Source organism: Lingula anatina, chromosome 10 (assembly GCF_051362555.1).
Source record: "Lingula anatina isolate TDL-2025a chromosome 10, LinAna3.0, whole genome shotgun sequence".
NCBI classification, from domain to species: Eukaryota; Metazoa; Brachiopoda; class Lingulata; order Lingulida; family Lingulidae; genus Lingula; species Lingula anatina.
Window position 1 is genome coordinate 12,741,826 of NC_141776.1, and position 21,781 is coordinate 12,763,606.

At 35.3% G+C, this 21,781-nt stretch overlaps 2 protein-coding genes across 6 annotated transcripts in view; one reads left to right on the forward strand and one right to left on the reverse strand.

The window, feature by feature from the left end:
• Positions 1–161: 161 nt before the first annotated feature.
• LOC106168087 (dynein light chain Tctex-type protein 2B-like) lies at positions 162–2,838 on the reverse strand. The gene is made up of 5 exons (XM_013547027.2): positions 2,647–2,838; positions 2,050–2,183; positions 1,444–1,513; positions 954–1,017; positions 162–645 (listed from the first exon to the last, which is right to left on the reverse strand). Exons 1-5 carry the CDS (start codon positions 2,724–2,726, stop codon positions 598–600), a joined length of 396 nt encoding a protein of 131 aa, XP_013402481.2. The 5' UTR covers positions 2,727–2,838; the 3' UTR covers positions 162–597.
• A 51-nt stretch (positions 2,839–2,889) lies between these two features.
• LOC106168084 (guanine nucleotide exchange factor DBS) overlaps positions 2,890–21,781 on the forward strand; it is a 53,519-nt gene continuing 34,627 nt past the window's right edge. For 2 of the 5 annotated variants that reach the window (XM_086998241.1, XM_086998243.1), the window contains exons 1-2: positions 10,615–12,901; positions 21,609–21,692. In XM_086998241.1, coding sequence (XP_086854367.1) covers positions 12,841–12,901; positions 21,609–21,692 — 145 coding nt within the window. In that variant the 5' untranslated portion in view covers positions 10,615–12,840. Of the gene's footprint in view, positions 3,003–5,653; positions 5,679–10,614; positions 12,902–18,231; positions 18,452–21,608; positions 21,693–21,781 lie in introns of those variants that run through there. The other 3 variants (XM_086998244.1, XM_086998245.1, XM_086998242.1) reach the window with 3 other exon arrangements.

The window sequence follows — 21,781 nt, forward strand, 5'->3', positions numbered from 1 at the left end:
TTTTCATCAACTTTGCCTCATACTAGAATATGATCGATTAAAACTAAATATAACATTAAAAAATCGCTGAATAAAAATTATCTAAACAAAGGCAACTTTCCAAACTCCCACCCTTAAATTCAAAACAAAGCATTTAAATACATTGCATCAACAACCAGAAATACTCTGAATAATAAGTATTTAATTTTAAAAAAAAATTACATATTTGTACAAATTATTCTAGATGAACCTTTTTTATTTTGCAAACATATAACTTGTTTTTTTTTTCTGCCCTTGTGGAATTCTCTTTTCTGTTCATAAAAATAAATGTTAATAAGAAAAAAAGTTGACTTTACATAACTTGGCAACATAAATATCTGTAATTTAGTGCATAAAGAAGTAAACATGTCTTTCAAAAAATATGACCAGTTTCATGCCCAGCAACTCTAAATGGAATCCTTTGAACAGATGTAAAATGAAACGGCTATTGCGTTATAAAATTCCTAATTTCTTGGATAAGTACATGCATCTTATTCGTGGACGGCATCCATGAGTGTTAACATAGTTACAAAGTGGGAAATACACATTGTCTTTCACAATGATGGAAACTGTGGGCCTTCAATAATAAAATACTCCAAACACTGCTGCTACACAGAACAAGGAATCCTGAAATCAAATAAATGAAATAAATGTTTAATGGTTAAGGGTATTGGCTTATATAATAGTTATTCCTTTGAATTTTACTGGAAATGCAAAACAATTTTACCAATGTGCTGACATTGTCCAATCAAAAATGCCTTTTTAAGTGGCAGCAAAGACTTATAGTGCACCACCTTTTAAGGGGTAGGCCAAAAGATTAAATTAGAGATCATAATTAGTAAGTAATAACATCAACCATAAAAAGCTGAAACCATTTTGTACAGAAACTTATTAATTGGCTTTTATGGAGAGCACTTAGTCATGCAGAGACTTACATTCATAAATATGTCCTGTGCGTAATTATCAGTGTCCGAGTCCCATAGACACCTACAACCCATTCTGGAAGAGACCAGACAGATGATTAATTTCATTAAAAATTCAGTGAACAGCATTTTGGTGTTGTTAAGCAAACTCTCCCCCCCCCCCCCCCCCACACACACACACGCACTCATACTCACTCACAAACACACGCACACGCACTCATACTCACTCACAAACACACACACACGCACTCATACTCACAAACACATACACACACACTCACTCACACACACACATACACACACACACACACACACACACACACACACACTAAAGGACAACTGTTTTAAAGAAATAGGATGATATTAATAGTGGGCAAAAGTAAAGAAACTTAATTTACATTCAAAATCTGATTTGATCCCGCATTTTTGATACCAGTTACTCCACCTTAATGTCATCAGGTGCTTTGCCATACAAAAATTGCATTGATATCTTTATACATACTTGACTCCCTCTCCTCTCTGTTCACCTATCACCACCTGTACAATAAACTTGTATCTGTCATAGCCCATGTCTGAAATAGATATTGCAAAAATTATTTAAGATTCCAATTCCACAGGTGGGCCTGGAGGATGGGGGTGGGGGTGGGGGTGGAGGATGGGGGTGGGGGTGGGGGTGGAGGGTGGGGGTGGGGGTGGGGGTGGGGTTAACTAGTATTTGTCATGAAAAGAGAACTGTTGTAACAAGTTTGAAATGTTCCCCTCCTTCAGAACCTGGAAAATCTACAGTTTTGTTTTTTGGTCAAAAAATTGTAGTGTGCAATATTGATTTGATAGGGTATAAATAAATGTTCAAGCAACTATTACATTGTTTGAGGACTTAAATGCACTGGTGTTAGGAGTACCAATTATTTAACTATATAACCAACTATATCATAAACAAAATAATTCTATTTAAAACTTTTTTCCGACTGAGGAAAACAAACCAAGTTTGTGTAAAAAGGATTTGGTATCTATGGATCCTGATCAATACCAGATACTTGATAAACTGATGTAAGGAGATGGATGCAAATGTCTTAAATTGAGAAATGAACATTTCTAAAATTTTTACCTTTGATTTTATTCCTTATGTCATCTGATATTAATTTGGTGAGACTTGTTACTTCTTCAGCATCGTAACTTTTGCCTGCCAGCTGTTCATTGAGAACACCATGGATGCATTCTTTGACTATCACAGGTCGAAATCTAGAAAAAATATAGTGATTCATCAAAAAAGATGTACAGTATGAGTTATTTCTGGAAAAAATTAATTTTTATATATATTTAAATTGATCCCATGATTTTTGTCTTGTTTTGTGAATTTATAAAATTTCTCAAGGTGAATCTGCTCAAGGAACATGATAAAAAATAAAACTAGATGGCAACATATGTAATATTTGTACCCACTCACTGAAATAACGTTAACGCCACGAATAGTTTAACACAAAGTATACTCCGATTCAGAGATGTTCTGAAAGTTTATGGAAGCTACGAGTCACAACATTTATGAAAAATGTCTGTATATCTAATAAGGTCGATTTCATCTCGCTTTAAAATACTCTTCTTTCATCTTTCAGACATTGAAACCGTGGAGTACCCCCAACACCATCGAGTTGATGTATGTTGTGCTGTTTACAAGTTACATCTCGTCCACCCACAATGTACTTACTTGTGCTGAAAATTCGGCCTTATAATGTACGTATTATTAGACTCTGTTTCTGGAGCTGGTGGTTGAGCTACTTGAGCCATCTCCTAATAATTAAACGACAACCTTTATAACACAAAAAGAAAGACGAAAATAATTTTCAGTCAGACATTTTCACAGCGCCCTTAGCGACAACACCCCAACAGATGGCGCTTTTCCAAGAAACGCGCATCAAATAAAAACTGAAGAATAACAAAGCTCGTCTTGGTACGACATCTATAAACAACCGAAAAAGTGACATATATCCTCAAGATGGTAGAAGTTGGCGGCTACCTTGCCGAAGTAAGAACAAAACCGTAACTGAGTACAAGGCAGAACAGGTAAGTTTTTAGTTATGTGCGAAATAATAATAAGATCTAAAGGAATAACCCAAGTGGAAATTTTATTTTCAGATACGCTTTTGAAGAGTGCTAACATCGACTAATGTTATCGTGTTCAACTTTCATTCATTTGATTCAAGATTTTCTCATTTTTACGCCAAAAGTAAAATTAATATTTTATGATAAAAAACGTAATAATAATCATTATAGTATGTGAATAAGCTTAATTGAAGCACTGTCCTGTATTTGCATGAAAGAATAAAAGAGTGGAGTATAGCTTTAAACTTGGGATTAATTTGTGTTTCTGTACGGAAGAATAAGATTGTACGGCCAATGGTCAAAATAAGACGTCTTAAATTCTATCATATCAACTTACTGGTGGTTTAATGTTACTCCCTATCTAAAGGCAATTTATAAAGGTGGTACCATACATTGTACTTAGTACAGATAGGGTGATTTCATATTGGTCAGTTACATAATGGCATAGGATTGATTTGGGAGTATCCATTTTACACTTAAGATATATGGACTACTATGTACTATCATCCATCTTAAGTTTATTCTCATTGTTTGGCAAGTGACCTATCCATGGTGGAACTGTGGGGTGGGGGTGGGGGATGGCGTCTCATGCCCCCCCCCCCCCCCCCCCCCAGCTTAAGCCCCATCTACACTGGGCAGTGTCATTACTGTAGTATTTCACCTAATTGACTCTTTCTTCTGACTTCTGCAGCAAACAAGTTAATGGGACACACATTACTGCAGGGACTTGTTTCTGTCTCTGACACATGTTGTTCATAATCATCTTGGCTGATATATCGGCCTAGATTGTCTGGAGGGGTCCACACATAGTTGCTTCCTCTTTGTTCACATTGGTGCTTTAAGGTCTATGTATATTTACTGGTATACAAGAAATGGTTTGGATGATTGCTTTTAAGTAGTAGATTAGAATTTTGTGATTTTAATATCTGATAAGTCAGGAGGTTACTTAAGGTGGGTGTGGGTGTTTGGGATGGGTTGTTGAATAAAGGAAGGGGGGTACATTTTGCTGGTGGACAAATCACTCAGTTTCTTACTAGTATGTTAGTATGCCAGTTACACAATTCTTTTCTTGGCTGAAGTTACTGGTAGTATTGTCTGACACACACTAACAGCATGAAGAGATTTGATCTCATCCAGCATGTATCTTATATTGGGTTTGTCTGCATTACTCTGTGGTCTGGCAGTGATTGAACAGTTTAAGTGAAATTAATGGAGGTTTTTATCAGTGTAATCCTTTTGTCTACACTGTGGACGTATTGATCTTCAAGTTGGTGTTTTCAAACCTTCAGCTGACCAAAGTATGAAGCAATATGATACACATTTCCTCAGGATTAATATGAGATAATGAAATTGGTCTGGTGACTATGTGTCGGTATAATTGCACATTTTACATAAGAATCGCCTTATCTTAGTGTGATATGGAATTTTCTTTCTGATATTAATAGTAGGTGGAATATTTACCTGTAATGTCTGCATACATAAATGACATTAAAACTGGCATGTACGCAGTAGATTTCTATTTAAAAGGAGACATTTATTTTAATGATATTCAGTGCCCCAAGGTAACTTGTGCAGGCTGGTGAGCTGGTACACCTTTCTGCTATATATGAAGTTTTGATCAAACTCTGATGTCATTTTATTATTATATATTTACATTCAGTGTCCACATCTATATAGTTGAAAGATAAAATGGGCTGCACAGGTGTATTTTTTATCAATTCACATGTAAGAACTTTACTAGTACCCATGTATTGGAGTATTGGATTGAATATATGTACTAAGTACTAGTACTACTAGTAATCAAATTTTCAATGTTCAGAGGTGGTGAATTTTAGAGAGGGGGGGGATCAAATTATTTTTTTTAGTTACAACTTGTTGATTGACTTTTAGATCAAGAAATGTTACATACTACACTAATTTATATACTTCCATAATTTTTTAATATAAATTCCTGGATAGATATGATACTTGTAGGTATAACTGTTGATTTTTGGCTTCAGACTTGTTGATTAACTTTTATTAGTACATCAGTAAACTTTAAACAAGTCAAGATATTCTGTATATTTCAATCGTGATTTTTGTAGGTAAGATTTTGGTGATGAGACTTTGCCAAAAAATACCTGTAAGGTGATATATATACCTGTAGGCTGTACAAAAAGTCACCAAGATACATTATATTGACTTGATTGTCGGGGGTATTTACACTACCTGAGCTACCAAGAAAGGAGGGCATTTCAATTGTTGTATTTATACAGTGTCGTGTTTACGTCTCCATAGCAACGCACATTACATATCTACAGTGTCATTTAATAGGATCACCTTCAGGTGTGCTCTTTAAGTTCTCAATATAATATTATGACATTATAGGTACAGGTTTAACATTACTCCTTCTTCTTTGTTAATGTAGGACAAATGAAATGAGTACTAGCAACCCCCCTTTTCAGGTAAAACAAGGAAGGAGCAAAGTGTTGTCAGGTATATATGTGGGTGTGTTTTGTATTTCCACCTAAACAACGCCTGAGCTGTGACGAAAAATAGGTCTGAATTATAATGACACTTCTATCTGTGCATGGATGTTGCGATGTTTGATTTTGAGTTCAAAACACAAACAACTTTGACTGCAGGGTTTCGCCAAAGGTGTGTTGAGCATTTATTTTGTGTTTTTGTAGTTTTGAACTTCCTCAGGTGTGACAAAAGGGAGCAGTGTTATTGTTGATATGTGGTACTTGATAACATGATCAGGTAATACCGTAAATCCACTTGGAGGCAAAGAACAGAAGGTGGGGGTGCACATAAAAAAATAATGTACAGGTCTGTGTTTATTCTAAATTTAGTGTAAATGACAAAAAATAATATAACTTATTATAATACAATTTTCATTTTTTCCATTTGTATAGTGCGCTCTTTTATTTCAAAGGACAAGTCATTTGAATACCATGATTATTTGTCACATTTTCTATAAGGGGAAGTTGATAAGTTTTATTACAGTATGAAAGCTGTCAAATGAGAAGACACTTTTGTAACCTGATTTTAAATGAGAAGACTTGTAGACTTTAGCATTTGTTTAGGTCCAATTCCCATTTGCCGAATGAAGTGATAGGTTTTTTCATTTACGATTTAGGTGATAAATGTTTTTCCATATTTAAGGGATAATAACTCTTCGTTTTGGCCAAAAAATGAATCTTCGTGGAGTGAACAACAATTTTTCCATACTTACCAATGGTTAATAAATCCATTTTTACATTCAAAGTTAGTCCCTGGTTTTTTTTCTAAAAAGTTTGTTTTTTTGTTATAATCTCTTAAGAGATTATAACAGAGTATAGGTATCAATGGAGGTCATGTGGTCTAAAGACAAGCTCAGATATCAGAATAATAGCTATAACTGTCGTTTTTCTTATACAACAGAATACATTATATTTCTATGAGATGTTCACAATGTTTTTATTGTGAAATATAGATCTCATATGAAGAGTTATTATCCCTTTAATTTCTTCTTCTAATTGCAGTTTTATTTATCTATTTAATGGGTGAGGGATTATTTATCTTGTCTCGTGATAATAATAAGGTTGCATCTTACCATGACATTAGACATTCTTATAATTTGCATTGATAAATTTATATATATAAATGTCCGTTTCATGCCTGAGTTAAGTCACCTGTGCTTTCCCAGTCTTTGTGCTTAGAAGAAGAGGTATGCTTGCTATAGAAAAGTATGGCACTATGTAAATAAATAGGATGTGAGATTCTCATTCTCTGTCATAGCAATGGTGAAGGAGGGATGTATAGGATATAAGATAGGCAGGGTTATATTTACCGAGTAAGGGGTTCGTGTTTGATGCGGAATCTTACTAGTACTCCTCTAGATTCAGGTACAGGATACTCATTGATTAGCAGCCACAGAATTTATTAGACACTCAGCCTAGACAGTTGGCCACTTGGGATTTTCTTGAAAGACCTTTTATTTTATGGATGCCGAATGGTTGACTTGATTTTATTATACAGCTATAGTTACTGTATGTATGGAAGGTTGTTTGGTGGAGAGGCTGGCTGGAGCTGCCTCAGCTCGATTGCAATCCACCTTCATCCCAGTATATTATCTTTGGATTGAAAAGCAGTGTATATTATGCCGCACATTTAAAAAAGAACCAGGGAGAACAGGATGATGATATTTTGTTATTCTTTGAGATGATCAAGTTGGAAGAGTAATGTTAGTGTTCAGACAACAAAAGTGATAAAATTAATATACAGAATACTGAAAAGCAGGTGATTATCTGAGTACATTGGAAACAAGGGGAGGCGTGCTAATCTGTTAAACTGATTGCATTCAGCAAGAGTCCCTACAGAGTTGGATTGATCTATGTAGAATGACAGTTCCATTGGGAATGAGCTCTTATTGTACCTCAGGTTGCTGTAAAATATCAGCATTGGGGATTTCAGGTGCATAGTAAATTATAGCACTAAGGCAGCCTTGGGGATATTTAGTAAAGGGAATTTATTGTCTTCTAACAGGCTAACAGGAGTGTTCACACCCTCATGTTCCTCAGGCTTAATTCAAGATAAGCTTCAGCTACTTTAAGATGTTGATTCAGCGATGGAGGTAGACTGAGGAAATATTCAGGCCAGTTTTGTCAAAAAAAGGAGAAGGAAGAAGGAAAAAAGGTTGCTTGTAAAGCCTGGAATTTTTTATTTATTTATTTATTTTTGCCGGGGGGGGGGGGGGGGGGGGGAGAGAGAGAGATACAATGCCTGTCTAATCCCTCAATTAATCCACCCAAATTCTCATTTGGTCCACACAGCCTGGGTCAAGGATTATGTACTGCGACTACTGTATCTAAAGTTTAAAACAGAACTAAACATGTCCAAACTTGGCAAAGTAACACCCTTAAAGTTGAACGTCATTATGACCACCACTCTGAAGAACACGGATAGTTATTCCAATGCTGGAGCTTAAAATACACTTGGGGACAAATTACAGACTTTTTTACGTTAATACTTTCCAATAATCATCGTGTTAGTACAGTCATAGATAAGCATCTCCTCTCTTTGGAATAAGAAACACTGGTAAAAGGCAATTACTGCCTGAATTTTGAACACCACAGCTGAAATTGACTGTCATTGGTATGATGACATACAGACCAAGATAAAGAACACTAATTAGAGAAAAAAATGTTACGATTAGACCAAAGGAAAAAAAAAACTTTAGGGCAAGTTTCCAGTCAAAATGTTACAGGGTGAATTAATAACATCTTAGTAAACCTCACGTGTTAGATAAAGATTTGTAGCCATGATAGTAAGTTACTGTACTCTTATGGCATAGATTCTGAAGCAAAACCTTACTTACTGACAGTGGGGCAACATATGGATTAGACTGGCTTCGTTTGTGGTTAGAAATCCATCAAGAGGTCTGCCGAAATGACAAGTTCTAGGTTAAACTATACTAACTTCATTGGAGTAGCACTTTTTGGTAGAGTTTTCTAGTAAATGGAAATGTTCTTTTGGTACAATTGAAATGGCAGTGCCCTTTTTGCAACAGCTGTTAATTCGTGGAAATGTGTCTTTTGGTACATCTTAAATGTAATACCGTCTTTGGTACAAATTAAATGGAAGTGCATCCTTTGGTACAGCCTAAATGGAAATGCGTCTTCAGATGATCATCAACGTGTGGCGCACTTAATGCTTTTGGCAGTTGGGTAATTTGTTATTAACATTATCAGATACTTTGCTAGTCTAGTACAGAGATATGGAAAGCTCGTTGGGACATTTGTCACTGGAGGCTATTTTGGATTCGGACAGTTTCTTCTTAAAAAGGGATCTAGCCAGGATGACTATATCAGGGAGAGGACTACTTCTTTGGATTTTCTTCTGAAGATGGTGGACTGCAGCATTTAAGGGACTGTTGTGTGGGTCTGTTTGAAAGGACTGTTTTTGGAAGACAATTTCAATGGACAACAGTATAATTTAGAAAGGACTAATCTGTGGGTCTATTTCATAGTATTATATTGCTGTACTTTTTAGAGGACCACATGTATGGTTCCAAGGACTATATTTCAAAAGACTATTTCAGACTGCCATATTCCCAAGAAGTATTTCAGGAGGCTATTTTGAGTTTTTGTAGTTTTGAACTTCCTCGGATGTTTAAAAAAAAAACGGAGCTTTGTAATGGTTGATGTTCTACTAGATAATATAATCAGGTTACTCTGAGCAGTTACTATTGAGAGACTTTTCCTTGTGGGACCCAGATCGATTGGTGTACAATGTACTAGTAAGCATTGTATTTTTTCTGTACTTTTATCAGCAAAGGGATGTTAACACTCTCAGAAGAACACATGTGGTTTATAATCCGTAGAATACAGTTTTACTGCTTACTAGTTGTACTTGTAGCAGGAGGATTATTTCCAAGAGCTTGTAAGCAAGAAATAATTGAAGGTGGAGTTAAGGTGGAGGGTAATTTTTTTTTTCTAGGATTTTTTTGTCATAAATGAAGATCACAACCCAAGGAGAAGCAGAGGGTGTTGTCTGGTTTCCTCATTTCCGTGAAGTTGTTGAAAAGATTACCACTCTGAGCTATAGTGTTTGTGGACATCCTAGTATATAACTTAAAGTGTGCTGGAGAAAATTTAAACTTTCAGCTTGAGATTTAGGGATCACAGTAAGAGAATTACCGTGGGCTAGACTGGAGTATTGTTTTACTGGTGCAAATTGTATTAAGAATGCATACTGTGGGTTAGGATGATTGCTAGTGCCAAAGAACACATCATTAGGTGATAAAATTCAAGGTTCAAGCTTAGAACATATGTGAGAGGACAGGTCCCCTTTAGTACTCTGTGCCAGGAACAAGAACTGAGGCTGTGAATAAAGATTATATCGCATAGTTTTGAAACAAAAATATAAGGGCAGCGACATACCCTTGACGGACGGCCATCTATTTTATGCCAAGTTTGGATTGTTTTTATGACAAATAATCACTTTGGAAATTTTTGCTATTTAAAAAACAAAGCAGGTGTCATCTGACAAGTGACAGGTTTGCATGTCATATGCCTGTATTTCATCCAGTGCAAGTTGTGAGTGTTATGAGAATGCTGAAAATTAAAGAGTCATATTGATGAGAGTCAATTTTTAAAAGTAGGATCAAAAATTCTTTGCAAAATTAATGACATTAAGGGATGTATAGTCAGTTGTTCCTTTTATCTGCAGAAATGCAGGTGTATCTATTTGCCTGCCTGTCTGTTGTGAGCATTCTGAATGGCCACATTTAGTCAGTTTTAACAAAAAGCTTTTAGTCCTAACTCTAAGATGGAGAAAGGAAATAGATTGTAATCCCCCCTGCTTACATGTACCTGTGCCTGTCATGTAATCAGTCTGTAATCTCCGCATTTAGTGGTCAGTATAGTGACCATCGGTCAGCATCATATGGGGATTAAGTAGTGTGGGGCAGTCATCCTTAACCAATACTACCTCAGCTCAAGTGCTGAAATGTGCTTTGTTAAAACTGATTGAACGCGACCAGACTTTAGATATAAAACCATTTTATAAAACTACCAGCATGATGCAAAATTCATGTATAATTATTTAGCAAATGCAGCAGTTTGGAAGCTGAAGATGTACGCAAGGGAAGATTCTGAAATGGAGAAAAGATCCCTGCAAGCTCAGGAGTGACTCAGGCAGCTGTTTATTTCTAGTTGGACAAATAGCTGACAGAACGTTTCGTTGTTCGATTTTTTACGAGGTACAGGGGTAAATCATGGGGAAATAGGACACATTGGCAAAAACATCTCACCAGATGATCTCAACCCAGTAATAATATGGGTGAACTTGACACATCATAGTCAACTACAGCATACTGCTGACAATGTCATATATTGTGATATTTTGGAGTATTCTTTATAGTGTATAGACTCTATGGCAATTGAAGAGATTCATGTCAAATCTTGCATAAAATTGTTTGCTCGTGGCCGTGTGTATAGAGCTGAATATGGTTGCAAATGACGTGTTACATTTTTGATGGAGATGAAGCAATATTATACCACACCTGATGATAATATGAGGAGTGCTAAGACAGAACTTTGAAGAAGAACACACCTAAGAAGAATTTGATCTCACTTTGGTAGGAATTCAGATCTTTGCAGAATTACTGATTGGTAAACAGAAGGGATATCTCACTGACAACAATTTCATGGTCGAATTATTAGAAAACCAACAATAAAAGGGAAGTACATTTTTGAAAAAAAAATCTGTCACATGTACTGCTGTCTACTTGCAGTTACTTCTCTTCATTACTAGTAGTCTGCAAGTTCATGGAATTTGAGAAAGTCTAAATTGCAATGCAATTGGATGATAGACACGTCACCATGCAATGTTATCAAAGATGATGATGCTGGTTGTTTCATATTATACATATATGATTATATGGTATTGTTCAAAGGGCATGTATGAGCAGGGAAATTGAGCTGAACTGGAAATTAAAGTGGAAATTATTTGATGTCAAAATCACAAAAAGGCTTCCTAAGACAGAAGAGAGGAGGATTTAGGATTAAAAAAGACTGTTTAATGCAATCAAATATGGCAAACATTTGATTGTATCTCCATGTTTAAACATTTTCAGGTGGCTGTGAATGATTGTTATATTTCAACATGGTCTCCCCTCCATGATGAAATAGACATGGTGATATATTACAGATTTTGCACGTAGATTTCAGGTGTCAGTTACAAATCTGTTACCTGGGTGGAACAAATCTCACACAAATGGTGACTGGCTGGCTTTGCACTAATTGGATTCATAATTTATGTCCAGATTTACTGTCATCATACATAATTATAGCAGAAGTATGATGTCTGAAACGGAGTCAGCTTTTTATAACCATTATGATTTTATACAAAGGAGGAAATGAACAGGTGCAGAAAAGACAAAGAGAAAAATGTTGATTATTTCTCATAAAAAAGATCAAATGAGATGAATAATCGGATATGAATAGAAATATCCATGATGCTATACAGAGCATGACTTGGTTGGCACTATAAACTTTATTTACTGACATTGTGTAAAAAGGAACAACTCATGATGAGCATTGATATATCCAAGCCCCGAGGGAACTCTCATTAACCCATGTGTGTTAATTTAATATTGGAAGCTGAAATTTCAATTTATGGTGCCTGATGTATTTCATTGAAAAAATCAAATTTGATGATACGAAAAAAGAAGATAAGATTCACCTCGGGCTTGGGGGAACCTACACTGAGACATTTATAAGTGAACAATTCACTATTTTATTGTATTAGTGGCTGACTTCTTATTGATAAAAAATCCAATATTATGACAAATAGAACAATCACCTGAAGCCTAAGGGAAGGCAAATAGAGGAGCTCATTTCAACTGAACACAACTCCAGTGGACATTGGTTCTAAACAGGAGTCTGAATTAGCTTTAAGAAAAGACAGGAAAAAAAAGAAAACCCGATGATCAGTCACTCAAGGGAACACAAAATTAGCTTAAAGCAAAACTAAACCACTTCTCAAATTACCCTCATTCCAAGAAATTCCCAGTAATCATCAGTGTCATCTTCTACCATCACTGTTGACTGAGCGCTAGCATCAAGGGTACTAGTATGAACTTGTTTGGGGACATCTCTTTTACGTAGTATGAAAGACAAATCGTCATGCTGTTAACATGCCATTGAAGAAGATTTGACAGCTGTTTTACAGTATGTGATAGTCAACCTATATTTACATATTTCTCTGCACTGACACTGCTGTAATTGGGATTTCTAAGTGACACGTGTGTTCTGCTGCTGCTGCTCCGCCAATGACAACTTTGGGAACAGTCAGCAAAATGAAGTTTGGGACGGATATGATTGCTAATTTGAGTGAGTATACCTTACCCAGTTCAGTGTTTCATTGGAACTTTTTGAAGGGATTTTTTTATGTTTTTACATTTTTTATGTTCAGATGTTTTATTTTGTTTTGATTTTTATTTTATTTTGTTCAGTACTGGTAAAATTGTACAAATTTAACATTATGACCTAACATTGTACATAGAAACAAAAAGAGCTATATATTATAACTGGAAACATGAAAATTGTTTCTACACAGTAGGCTCAAATTATTAGTTTATCAGACTTTTTATACCAAGGAATATAATTGTACCAGCATTATATGGTACTAATGCACACATTTTATATAAATTTACTAGGCACCAGTTTCTACTAATAGTGAAGTTGATTTTTTTTTTGTTGGCTATAGTTATATATGACTGGCAATACTAAACCATTGAAGAGTGAATTATAAGCCTGTTTGTTATGTAATCAGTGATAAGACCTTTATTTCAGGAGAGTTTTATAACTTATGTCATCATTCCTTGCAGATTGGATCACTAGTTAGCTGCATTGGTGAGCAAAAACAATTGAATTTTAATGTTATGAACTAAAAGGATCAATTTACTTCATGAAACCTTTTACCAGAATGGTAATATGATTTAAGTGTGGTATTCACACCTGAATATATTCACCCAAGACTAGTCCAAAGTATACATCTTGTATAGACATGATATATATCAGTGCACTGATGTGTGTCAAATAATTCAAGACCAAGGTAGACAATTTTTCAGCCCTGGTTTAAAACCAGGTTTAAATTCAGCTTTGCAGCTTATCTCACTGAGAAGTTTTTTTTTTTTTTTTTTTTTTTTTCGTGATGAAGATATATTAAGAATACTGTAATCAAACAGACGACCCCAAGATTTGTCTACACCTTTGGTGACCACTAATGGAGATGGACACTTGATAAGTGACCAATAATGGTGATAATGGGTCAGGGGTCATTACCCCACGGCTGCTAGCTGTAATTTGAGGCACGCGTTGATGTCTGTGTCATTATTTGTCTTACATCTCTCTCTCTCTCTCTCTCTCTCTCTCTCTCTCTCTCTCTCTCTCTCTCTCGTGTGTGTGTGAATGTGTGTAGAAGAGGAGGGCGGATTTATTCTCCAAGGTATTTTGTCCTGGGTTATGCATCTCATTTAAAAACAGTGACAATACTGCCTCTAATTGAATAACTGACATTGTCATGTTCAACAGTCACCTCATTAATGTCTAGACTACTACTCAAACCATAATTATCATTAGCTCTACATGTCTGGAAATGCAATACATCACAGGTGGAAACTTGTACTTTGACAAGATAATTTGGGCCTTTGATATCTCTTTCTGTGATATAATACTTTGTAATCTGAGTGCTTCCGTGATAGTCATCTCTTAGTTGCTATGGAAGCCAAAAAGACAACTTCATACAGGTTTGGTATTTTAATCAGATGAGTCAGGTAGAACCCTGTTTTATTTCCCTGTTTTATTTTAAATATTTTGTGCCCCCCCCCCCCCCCCCCATTCTCTAATCCCTCTGCCTGATAATTGCATGTAAATGCATTTCATTGAGGACCTAAAATGCCCCATATATTATCAAAGCTTGGTTCCTAAAAACCTTGTTGAGATTTTGTAGTTTTTTGTGTATCTGAGTTCTCATTTTCTAAATTTAGAGTCATGTACTAGTTATATAAGCTGGTGAATCTTACTTGTATCGAAAAGTAGAATATTAGAAATAAATATATAGAAATTAGAGTATTAGAATAAATATGGAGAAGTTTTATAGATAATAATATATTTCTAACATTTTCATCAGCATTGGATTATAGGATTTATATCGGTGGTTATGGTTACCATATATATTGAAAATTCAAGGATTTTTTTTTTTTTTTTGTAAGATAAAATTCTAACGTGCATGATATGTTTTTAATATTAAGATACTACTTAATTAAATATAATCAGATTTATTCAAATTTATCTAGTAGATACCGTATTTATTAAACATCATTGACCACCTACTTATCATAACTTCTAATAATAGTAGCATTTAATGCTGATTAGTAGCACCGACATACATACATGGGATTCTACGCACACAAAATCATTGATCGGTATTTGCCGACTAATGTGGCTGTGCTACACAGAACTCGCAGTATATAGACCCATGATTAGGAGAGCTCTAGCTTTTACACCAGCTGGATTATATACCTGGGATTCAAAATGGCACTTTTATTATAAACGGAAGACTGTTTTTTGAAGCTTTATGTTGTAAATACCAGTGCAGTATTCTATGTGTGATTATTACAGTATTATATACTTGGGATGTGCTAGTACATATGATTTAGGTAAGGATCAGAGTCTTTTTACAAAGGTGATTTGTGTACCTGGAATCCAATATGGCACATTTACTAGAAAGAGTTGACCATTTTTTTCAGCTTAAAGCTCGGCAATTGGTGAACACTCCATTTAGGGAACAGATATATAAACAGAAGTAATTACTGTTAGAGTACTGTATGTCATATTGTTATATGAGGCATATGACTAGATGTTTGTTTACTAAAAGTGGATTGATTTAGCTTGCTTGGAATCTCAGGTGACGGAATTGACAGAGGATGTGTTTTTGATTTAAGGTCTTACTCAAGCAGCTTTTGTACCTTATTTATTCAAATATATGAACAAGTGGTGACAAATGAAGTCTTGAAGTGATTGGAAAATATTAGTTGGAACTCTAGAACTGTGCAAGTGTCTCATGATGATGATTTTCACCAAAGCGCGTGCAGGAGATGAGTAGGATTCATAAATTATTGTGACACATTGAAGGATGTGACTCTCGAAATAATATCCAACTTTTTTACGAGCTGTCAAACAAAATTTCAGTAACTTTCACACACAGAGTAAATATGCTTAGAAATCCAGGGAGGTCAGGTGTGTGATAAATGGCTTTTTTGAATACTACAGCATGGTAGCAACTCTCAAAGGCCAATTTTAAAATTCAAGGATATGAATTTGAACAACAGCCATTACTGAAGTCAAAATTGCAGGTACTAGTGGTTGGTTGACAGGGAAGAAATGAGGGTAACAGCCAAGAAGGTGACACTTACTTTAAAAAAGAACAGCTTGAAATGATAAGAATATTTATCAACTGAGTCATAAGGATATTTACTCAGCAGTTTATAAACTTTTAAAGTAATATTATTAATATGAATTCAGTAGCCTGAAGTCATACACTGGTTGGATGTGGTTTGTGAATGAGACACTGGACAGTGTTTCCCCTGGCTTTCAAGCTCTGTGAGGTGGTAGGCAGTCCGCGATCCCAGCAATACTAGGGGGGTCCGGGGGCATGCCCCCCCGGAAAATTTTTTAAATCGAGGTGCAATTTGGTGCATTTTAGGGTATTTAGAACTGATTTTTTTTACATTTTATGTGGCACTGAATTGTCTTGTTTTGTCTTTGAGGAGTAAATTCAGTAATGACATAACAAAGGTTTGGACAAAATTTATTTTCCAGTCTGTGCATTCACTCAGTTTAGTCCTTTTCAGTTTATAGAACATACTCTTTCAAAAAAAAAAAAAAAAAAGCTAATACTTTCAAAAAAAAAAAAAAAGTTAACTACTTTAATACTTACAAGAAACGAGACAAAGGGCTTACTGCATTGAATTATTTTTAAATTGACCAAAAAGTTGATAAAATATGTTGTTTTTACCGTTTTCACATTCTTGTGAAAGTAACTGGTCAATTGACTTTGCGTGTGGGAGCGCTTCATCCTAATATAAAACTGCCGCAAAAGTTTTCTCTCTTGTCGTTCAGCGCAAAGCGACTCCCGCTACTAGTTATACGTAGTTTGAGATGTAATTTATAATCAACAACTTCAAACTCCGTTAAATGAATTCTTCGGAATTAAAGAGATGAAAATCACACTTATCATCAATTTCAGTTCTTCGTTTATTCATTTATATGGTTCTATTCTGTCATGGAAATTCATATTCAATGCATAGGTTTCCACGCGAAATACTGACGTGACCCAGTTTTACAATGTTACTGCTTTCACAAAACTCACCCGTAAATCAATAGAAAATCTTCTCCAAGTTTATAAAATCAACGAAGTCCACTTTATTTGCTCCTTTTTTATCAGTGAATATTCGTAAACTATAAAAACAAACAACAGGCGGTCTGAATTTCGGAACATGAAGTGATAGAGAAAGTGTATTCTTGACACGTGATTAAATGGTGTCAAGAACAGTTGCCTCGTTTCGCTCTGTCTCTTATACTTCAAATCAGGCACAGAACTGCGAAAACGAGGCACTCACAGGGAGATAGTAACTGCTGGTTATTTTAAGGCATACGCGCATGCGTATCTCCGTTACTACTAAATCAAGTTCTCAGAAGCATGGGAATACGTATGTAAACAGAAAATGCCATATTTGCTAAGAAATAAATATAATTTTCAGTTAGCATGAGTGTAAATATACTTTGTTGTTCCATATAGCCCAGCGAGGCGGTGCTTTTGACAAATTTCAGCGAGGCGCTTGCAAATATCAGCGAGGCGGGCGCCTCGCTCATTTAAGTGCAGGGGAAACACTGCTGGATATACAGTTATGAAGAATTATGTGTTCTAGAATGACATGGTACACCTGAATTTTAAAAGTACGAAAATTCATGAGGCCGTCGAGGTGATAGCTTTATTCTGTGATTAGTTCACTAAGTATATTGACTCTGTGGATAAAAGCACTGGGCTTCTTATGAACAAGTGGAACATTCTACCGGTAGATGTGAATTTTTAGCAAATTGTCCTACAGGGAAGTACATGTACTAACTAATGATATTAATGTTAATCCAACAGTTCATGACTACGTATGGAATGTGTATTTGGTGAAAAATGACTGCTCATTCTTCTTACACTTGATGTGTTTTTAAATTAAAGACAGCAGTGTGAAAAGCTAGTATATGGTATATTCAAGGATATTTGAACCTGGAATTTCAGACAACAAAATTCCAGGTGAGAAACTGCAAAATGATGGATATTATGTATTATGACATATTTTGATACAGCTATATTGGATATGGACAAAATCAGTCCACATACTATATATCAACATTTTAACAACACATTCAAGTTTTAAAGTGCCCAAAATTCAAGAGGCTAGCTGAGCTTGATTCTTCGAAGGTGGAATCAAATTCTGTAGATCTATGTAATTCATCGTTGGATAAATATTGCCTTGCAAAGGAATGGCTCGATATGGGATGTTTTGTCTCTAGAGGCAATTTGACTTCTGGCTGATCATTTTGTCAATGAGTGACTTTATTTCCTTGATGGCAAAATGTGGCATAGGTGTTCGTCGTTGATTCTAAATGTCTAAAACAATCAAAATTTTTTACTTCGGATTTTTCTTGGATGAGTGCATTTGATTTTTGTGAATGCAAACAACTGGACATCTCATTGATTTTAGGATAATATATATTTATACTGAAACCACTGAATTAGAAGATTTCTGGATTTTTCACTAGCAGAGAGCAATTGCTTTTCTTTAAAGAATTTTCATGAAATGAGGATTTCGCAGCATCCAGGTATGTAATACTTTACATATATTCACTCACCTGTATGATAGTATGAACCAGTGCACACATGCAGTTGCATACATGCACTCAAGTATACACATATGCATGAATGCACATAATGTCCAAATATGCACAGACTCATTTTCTAGTTGCTTTAAATTTTTTGTTAATGAATCACTTGCAAGTGACTGTCCTATTGTATAGGACAAAAAGACATGAAAGCCAGTAATCACCTGTCACAATATATAAGGATTCTATCTAGTCCTGTGTGACATTTATCATGTTTCCTCCAGGATCTGTTCTGTTCAGTAGCATGTTAATTAATTTTAAAATGTTTTTAGACTTAATCATAAAGAAGTCTGTTTGTAACCATCCTTACTATTATTAATATATGTCATCTCTCATTGGGTGAGGGATTGAAGGGGGGGGTAGCACATTGAATAGTGTGATTGGTTACTAGTAAGTGTGAGATATGACATTAACACCCTCAGCGTGTTAACCTCCATATGTGTGTGCATGTGTGTGCACGCACGTGTATTCGTATATTAACAATATCAAACATGCAATATACGTTTGACACATGTATGTATTACAGCAGTATATACAGATACTGTAACCTAGACAAGTTGATTATCTTATCAACAAGAGGGTCAGCTGACGGAAGTAATAACAAGTCTGACTGCGTTAACGAACGCATCAGTAAAACACATACACAAACAGTATTACTGTTTCCAGTGTGGGGGCACTACCATGCTTAAATGGGAGACCTGCAGGTTAAGTATAGCTTATGTTTTCAAATATTGCTTAATGAATATATTATGTTCATGGCTTCCTCAATTGGCAAGTGGTAAAGAAAAAAAAAACAATATTTTGTGCCTCTCTAAATCCGGTAGGTTACAAGAAAGTGAAAAAAAAACATGCTTCACCCAGTTATATTCTTATCACTTGAAAGGCTTCGAGAGACTCTGTTCATGACCAGGCTTTAATATTGAGACAAGGGGAGTGAACAGGTACTCAACGAAACCTGGAAATTACCATGGATAGGCAGGGAATTTCTGGTGATCAATCAGCCATACTGCACTTAACTGTGGTTGCTATGGTGATTTAGCTTAGATGTGTTTTAGGATAATTTTGTGGAAGGAGAGGCAGTGAGCAGTGAATGTTGGCGACACTTATTTTTTGCTTGCAAGCGTTCACTCTGTCTCTCTCTCTCTCTCTCTCTAGATCTCTCTCACACACACACACACACACACACACAGCGTAAAGGATTATCAGTTTTGAAGTTTGTCTGATAAAGATATGAAAATCCTCAGTCAAAAGGCAGTGTTGGAAGTGTGTTGTCTTTTCTCAATTTTGGGAGCTGCTGCATCCTGATTAAAGCCAACACCAACATAAATCAAACCTTGAGTTATTACAGTAAATTGGCAACTGCGTATTGTTACTGTTATAGCTGTAATGAGCAGCTGTGTTCTGCAAAATCAATAATTTGTTATTGCATTGTAGTGTGACACGTTCTGTTGGCGTAGAAGGTCTGGTAGATAAAATGACCATCAGTGACGGTGGAAAAGTATCGATATTTTGATTTACTGGGGGAGCCTCAGTATTTTCCTTTTGAAGAGAGATTTGATCTTCATCTAATGTCGGAAAATGCTATATTTGTGCTGGCAAATTAAGTTTCTGCCAGTTGGTTAATTTTTCTTTGGCAAGGATAAATTATGTTTTGTAACTTTTTCAGTTTGTCAATATTTTGGTGCAGAATATTTTGGTTGGGCTGTAATATTGTTCAGGTCTTTGGCCAGAGTGCTGTCAAAATGAAGTCAGAAATTGATGTTTTAATTAGAAGAGAAGATACATATACTAGTAAATATGTTTGTATGCAGGAGGTATGGTTGAAGGTTAATTTGTGGTTCCCATGGAAATGGAGATTACCATGCACATACATGCACACGTACACACACACACACACACACACACACAGAGAGAGAGAGAGAGAGAGAGAGAGAACCCAGCAATTTCTTATATATAGGTCTCTAAAGTAATGCACCTTTTTTATATGAAACTACACATGTTCATAGCCCCTAGATCAAAATTTGGATTCAGACCACTCCCTGCCTATAGACTTGTCATCCAATTAGGTCCAGACCATTGATTACACTTCCAACTCCCTCCTCCTTAAACATCATATTGATCGAATTTTGCAGCTTTGTTATCATGAACATGAGAAATGACAAGTTGTCTAGACACTGACTTTAGAATAACACTGGGATCCAGTAATGATAAATCTATAGGATTCTCAATAAAGTTTATCTGCAGTATAGGCATTGTTACGTACACAGCCTCTTGATTGGATTGTCTGAAAAGTTTGATGTTGTGACGGGGGAGATTTCAAATTATATCATATTTGCTTTGGAAGATCCAATTGTGGCCTGTTTTCAGAATCCTTCAAAGGATTTTTTATCCGTAAGATTGACTCTTCTTAACGAGTTATGGGCATGGGTATTATAATTGTGGGAAAATGAAAGGTTTTTTTTTTTGTGTGTGTGTGTGTGTGTGTGTGTGTGTGTGTGTGCAATTGTCCTATAATGGAATTTATGTCTCAAGTAATTATTTGTAGGATTTTTTTTATACTTTGTGATAAAATATCAGTCGATAAAATTAGTACAAGTTCAGAATAGAAGCAAAGAAAAAATTAGAACACAAAAATACAGTTGGATATAGTAAGATGGATAAGTAAAAATTTTGGTAAGTTGTTGTTGTTATTATTGTTATCAAATATGGCATCTGAAACTGGTTTCAAAAATAATAATAATGATAATGATAATTCTCAAGTTACCAGGCCAATATTTTGGAATTCCCTTTCCTTGATTGAAATTTGAATTGAGCAGCTTTCTACCCACTTATAATTGTTTCTTTACCTTTAGTTACTTGTTTTTGTTTCAGACTATGACGGGGTATGATATATTTCAGCAAATGACCAAATCAGTATTTTAACTTCATGCACTTCTAGTAACTGAAAGTTACTTTAAAAATATATGTATTATTACAGACTATGTTGATGGGAGAGATGAGATGTGAGTTACTAGTAACTGTATATATTTATGATTACAGACTATGTGATGGGAGAGACGAGATGTGAGTTATCTGTAGTATATATTTATGATTACAGACTATGTGATGGGAGAGACGAGATGTGAGTTAACAGTCCTCGATGTGGCAGAGACCCTGCAGCAGAGATATGCTTTCATATCAGGTATTTCTTAATTAGACTTTAGGCTTAACATCTTAAAACTTCAAAAAAAGTGTGGGGTTGCATTGTTGCATGGCCATTTAGATTGTGAC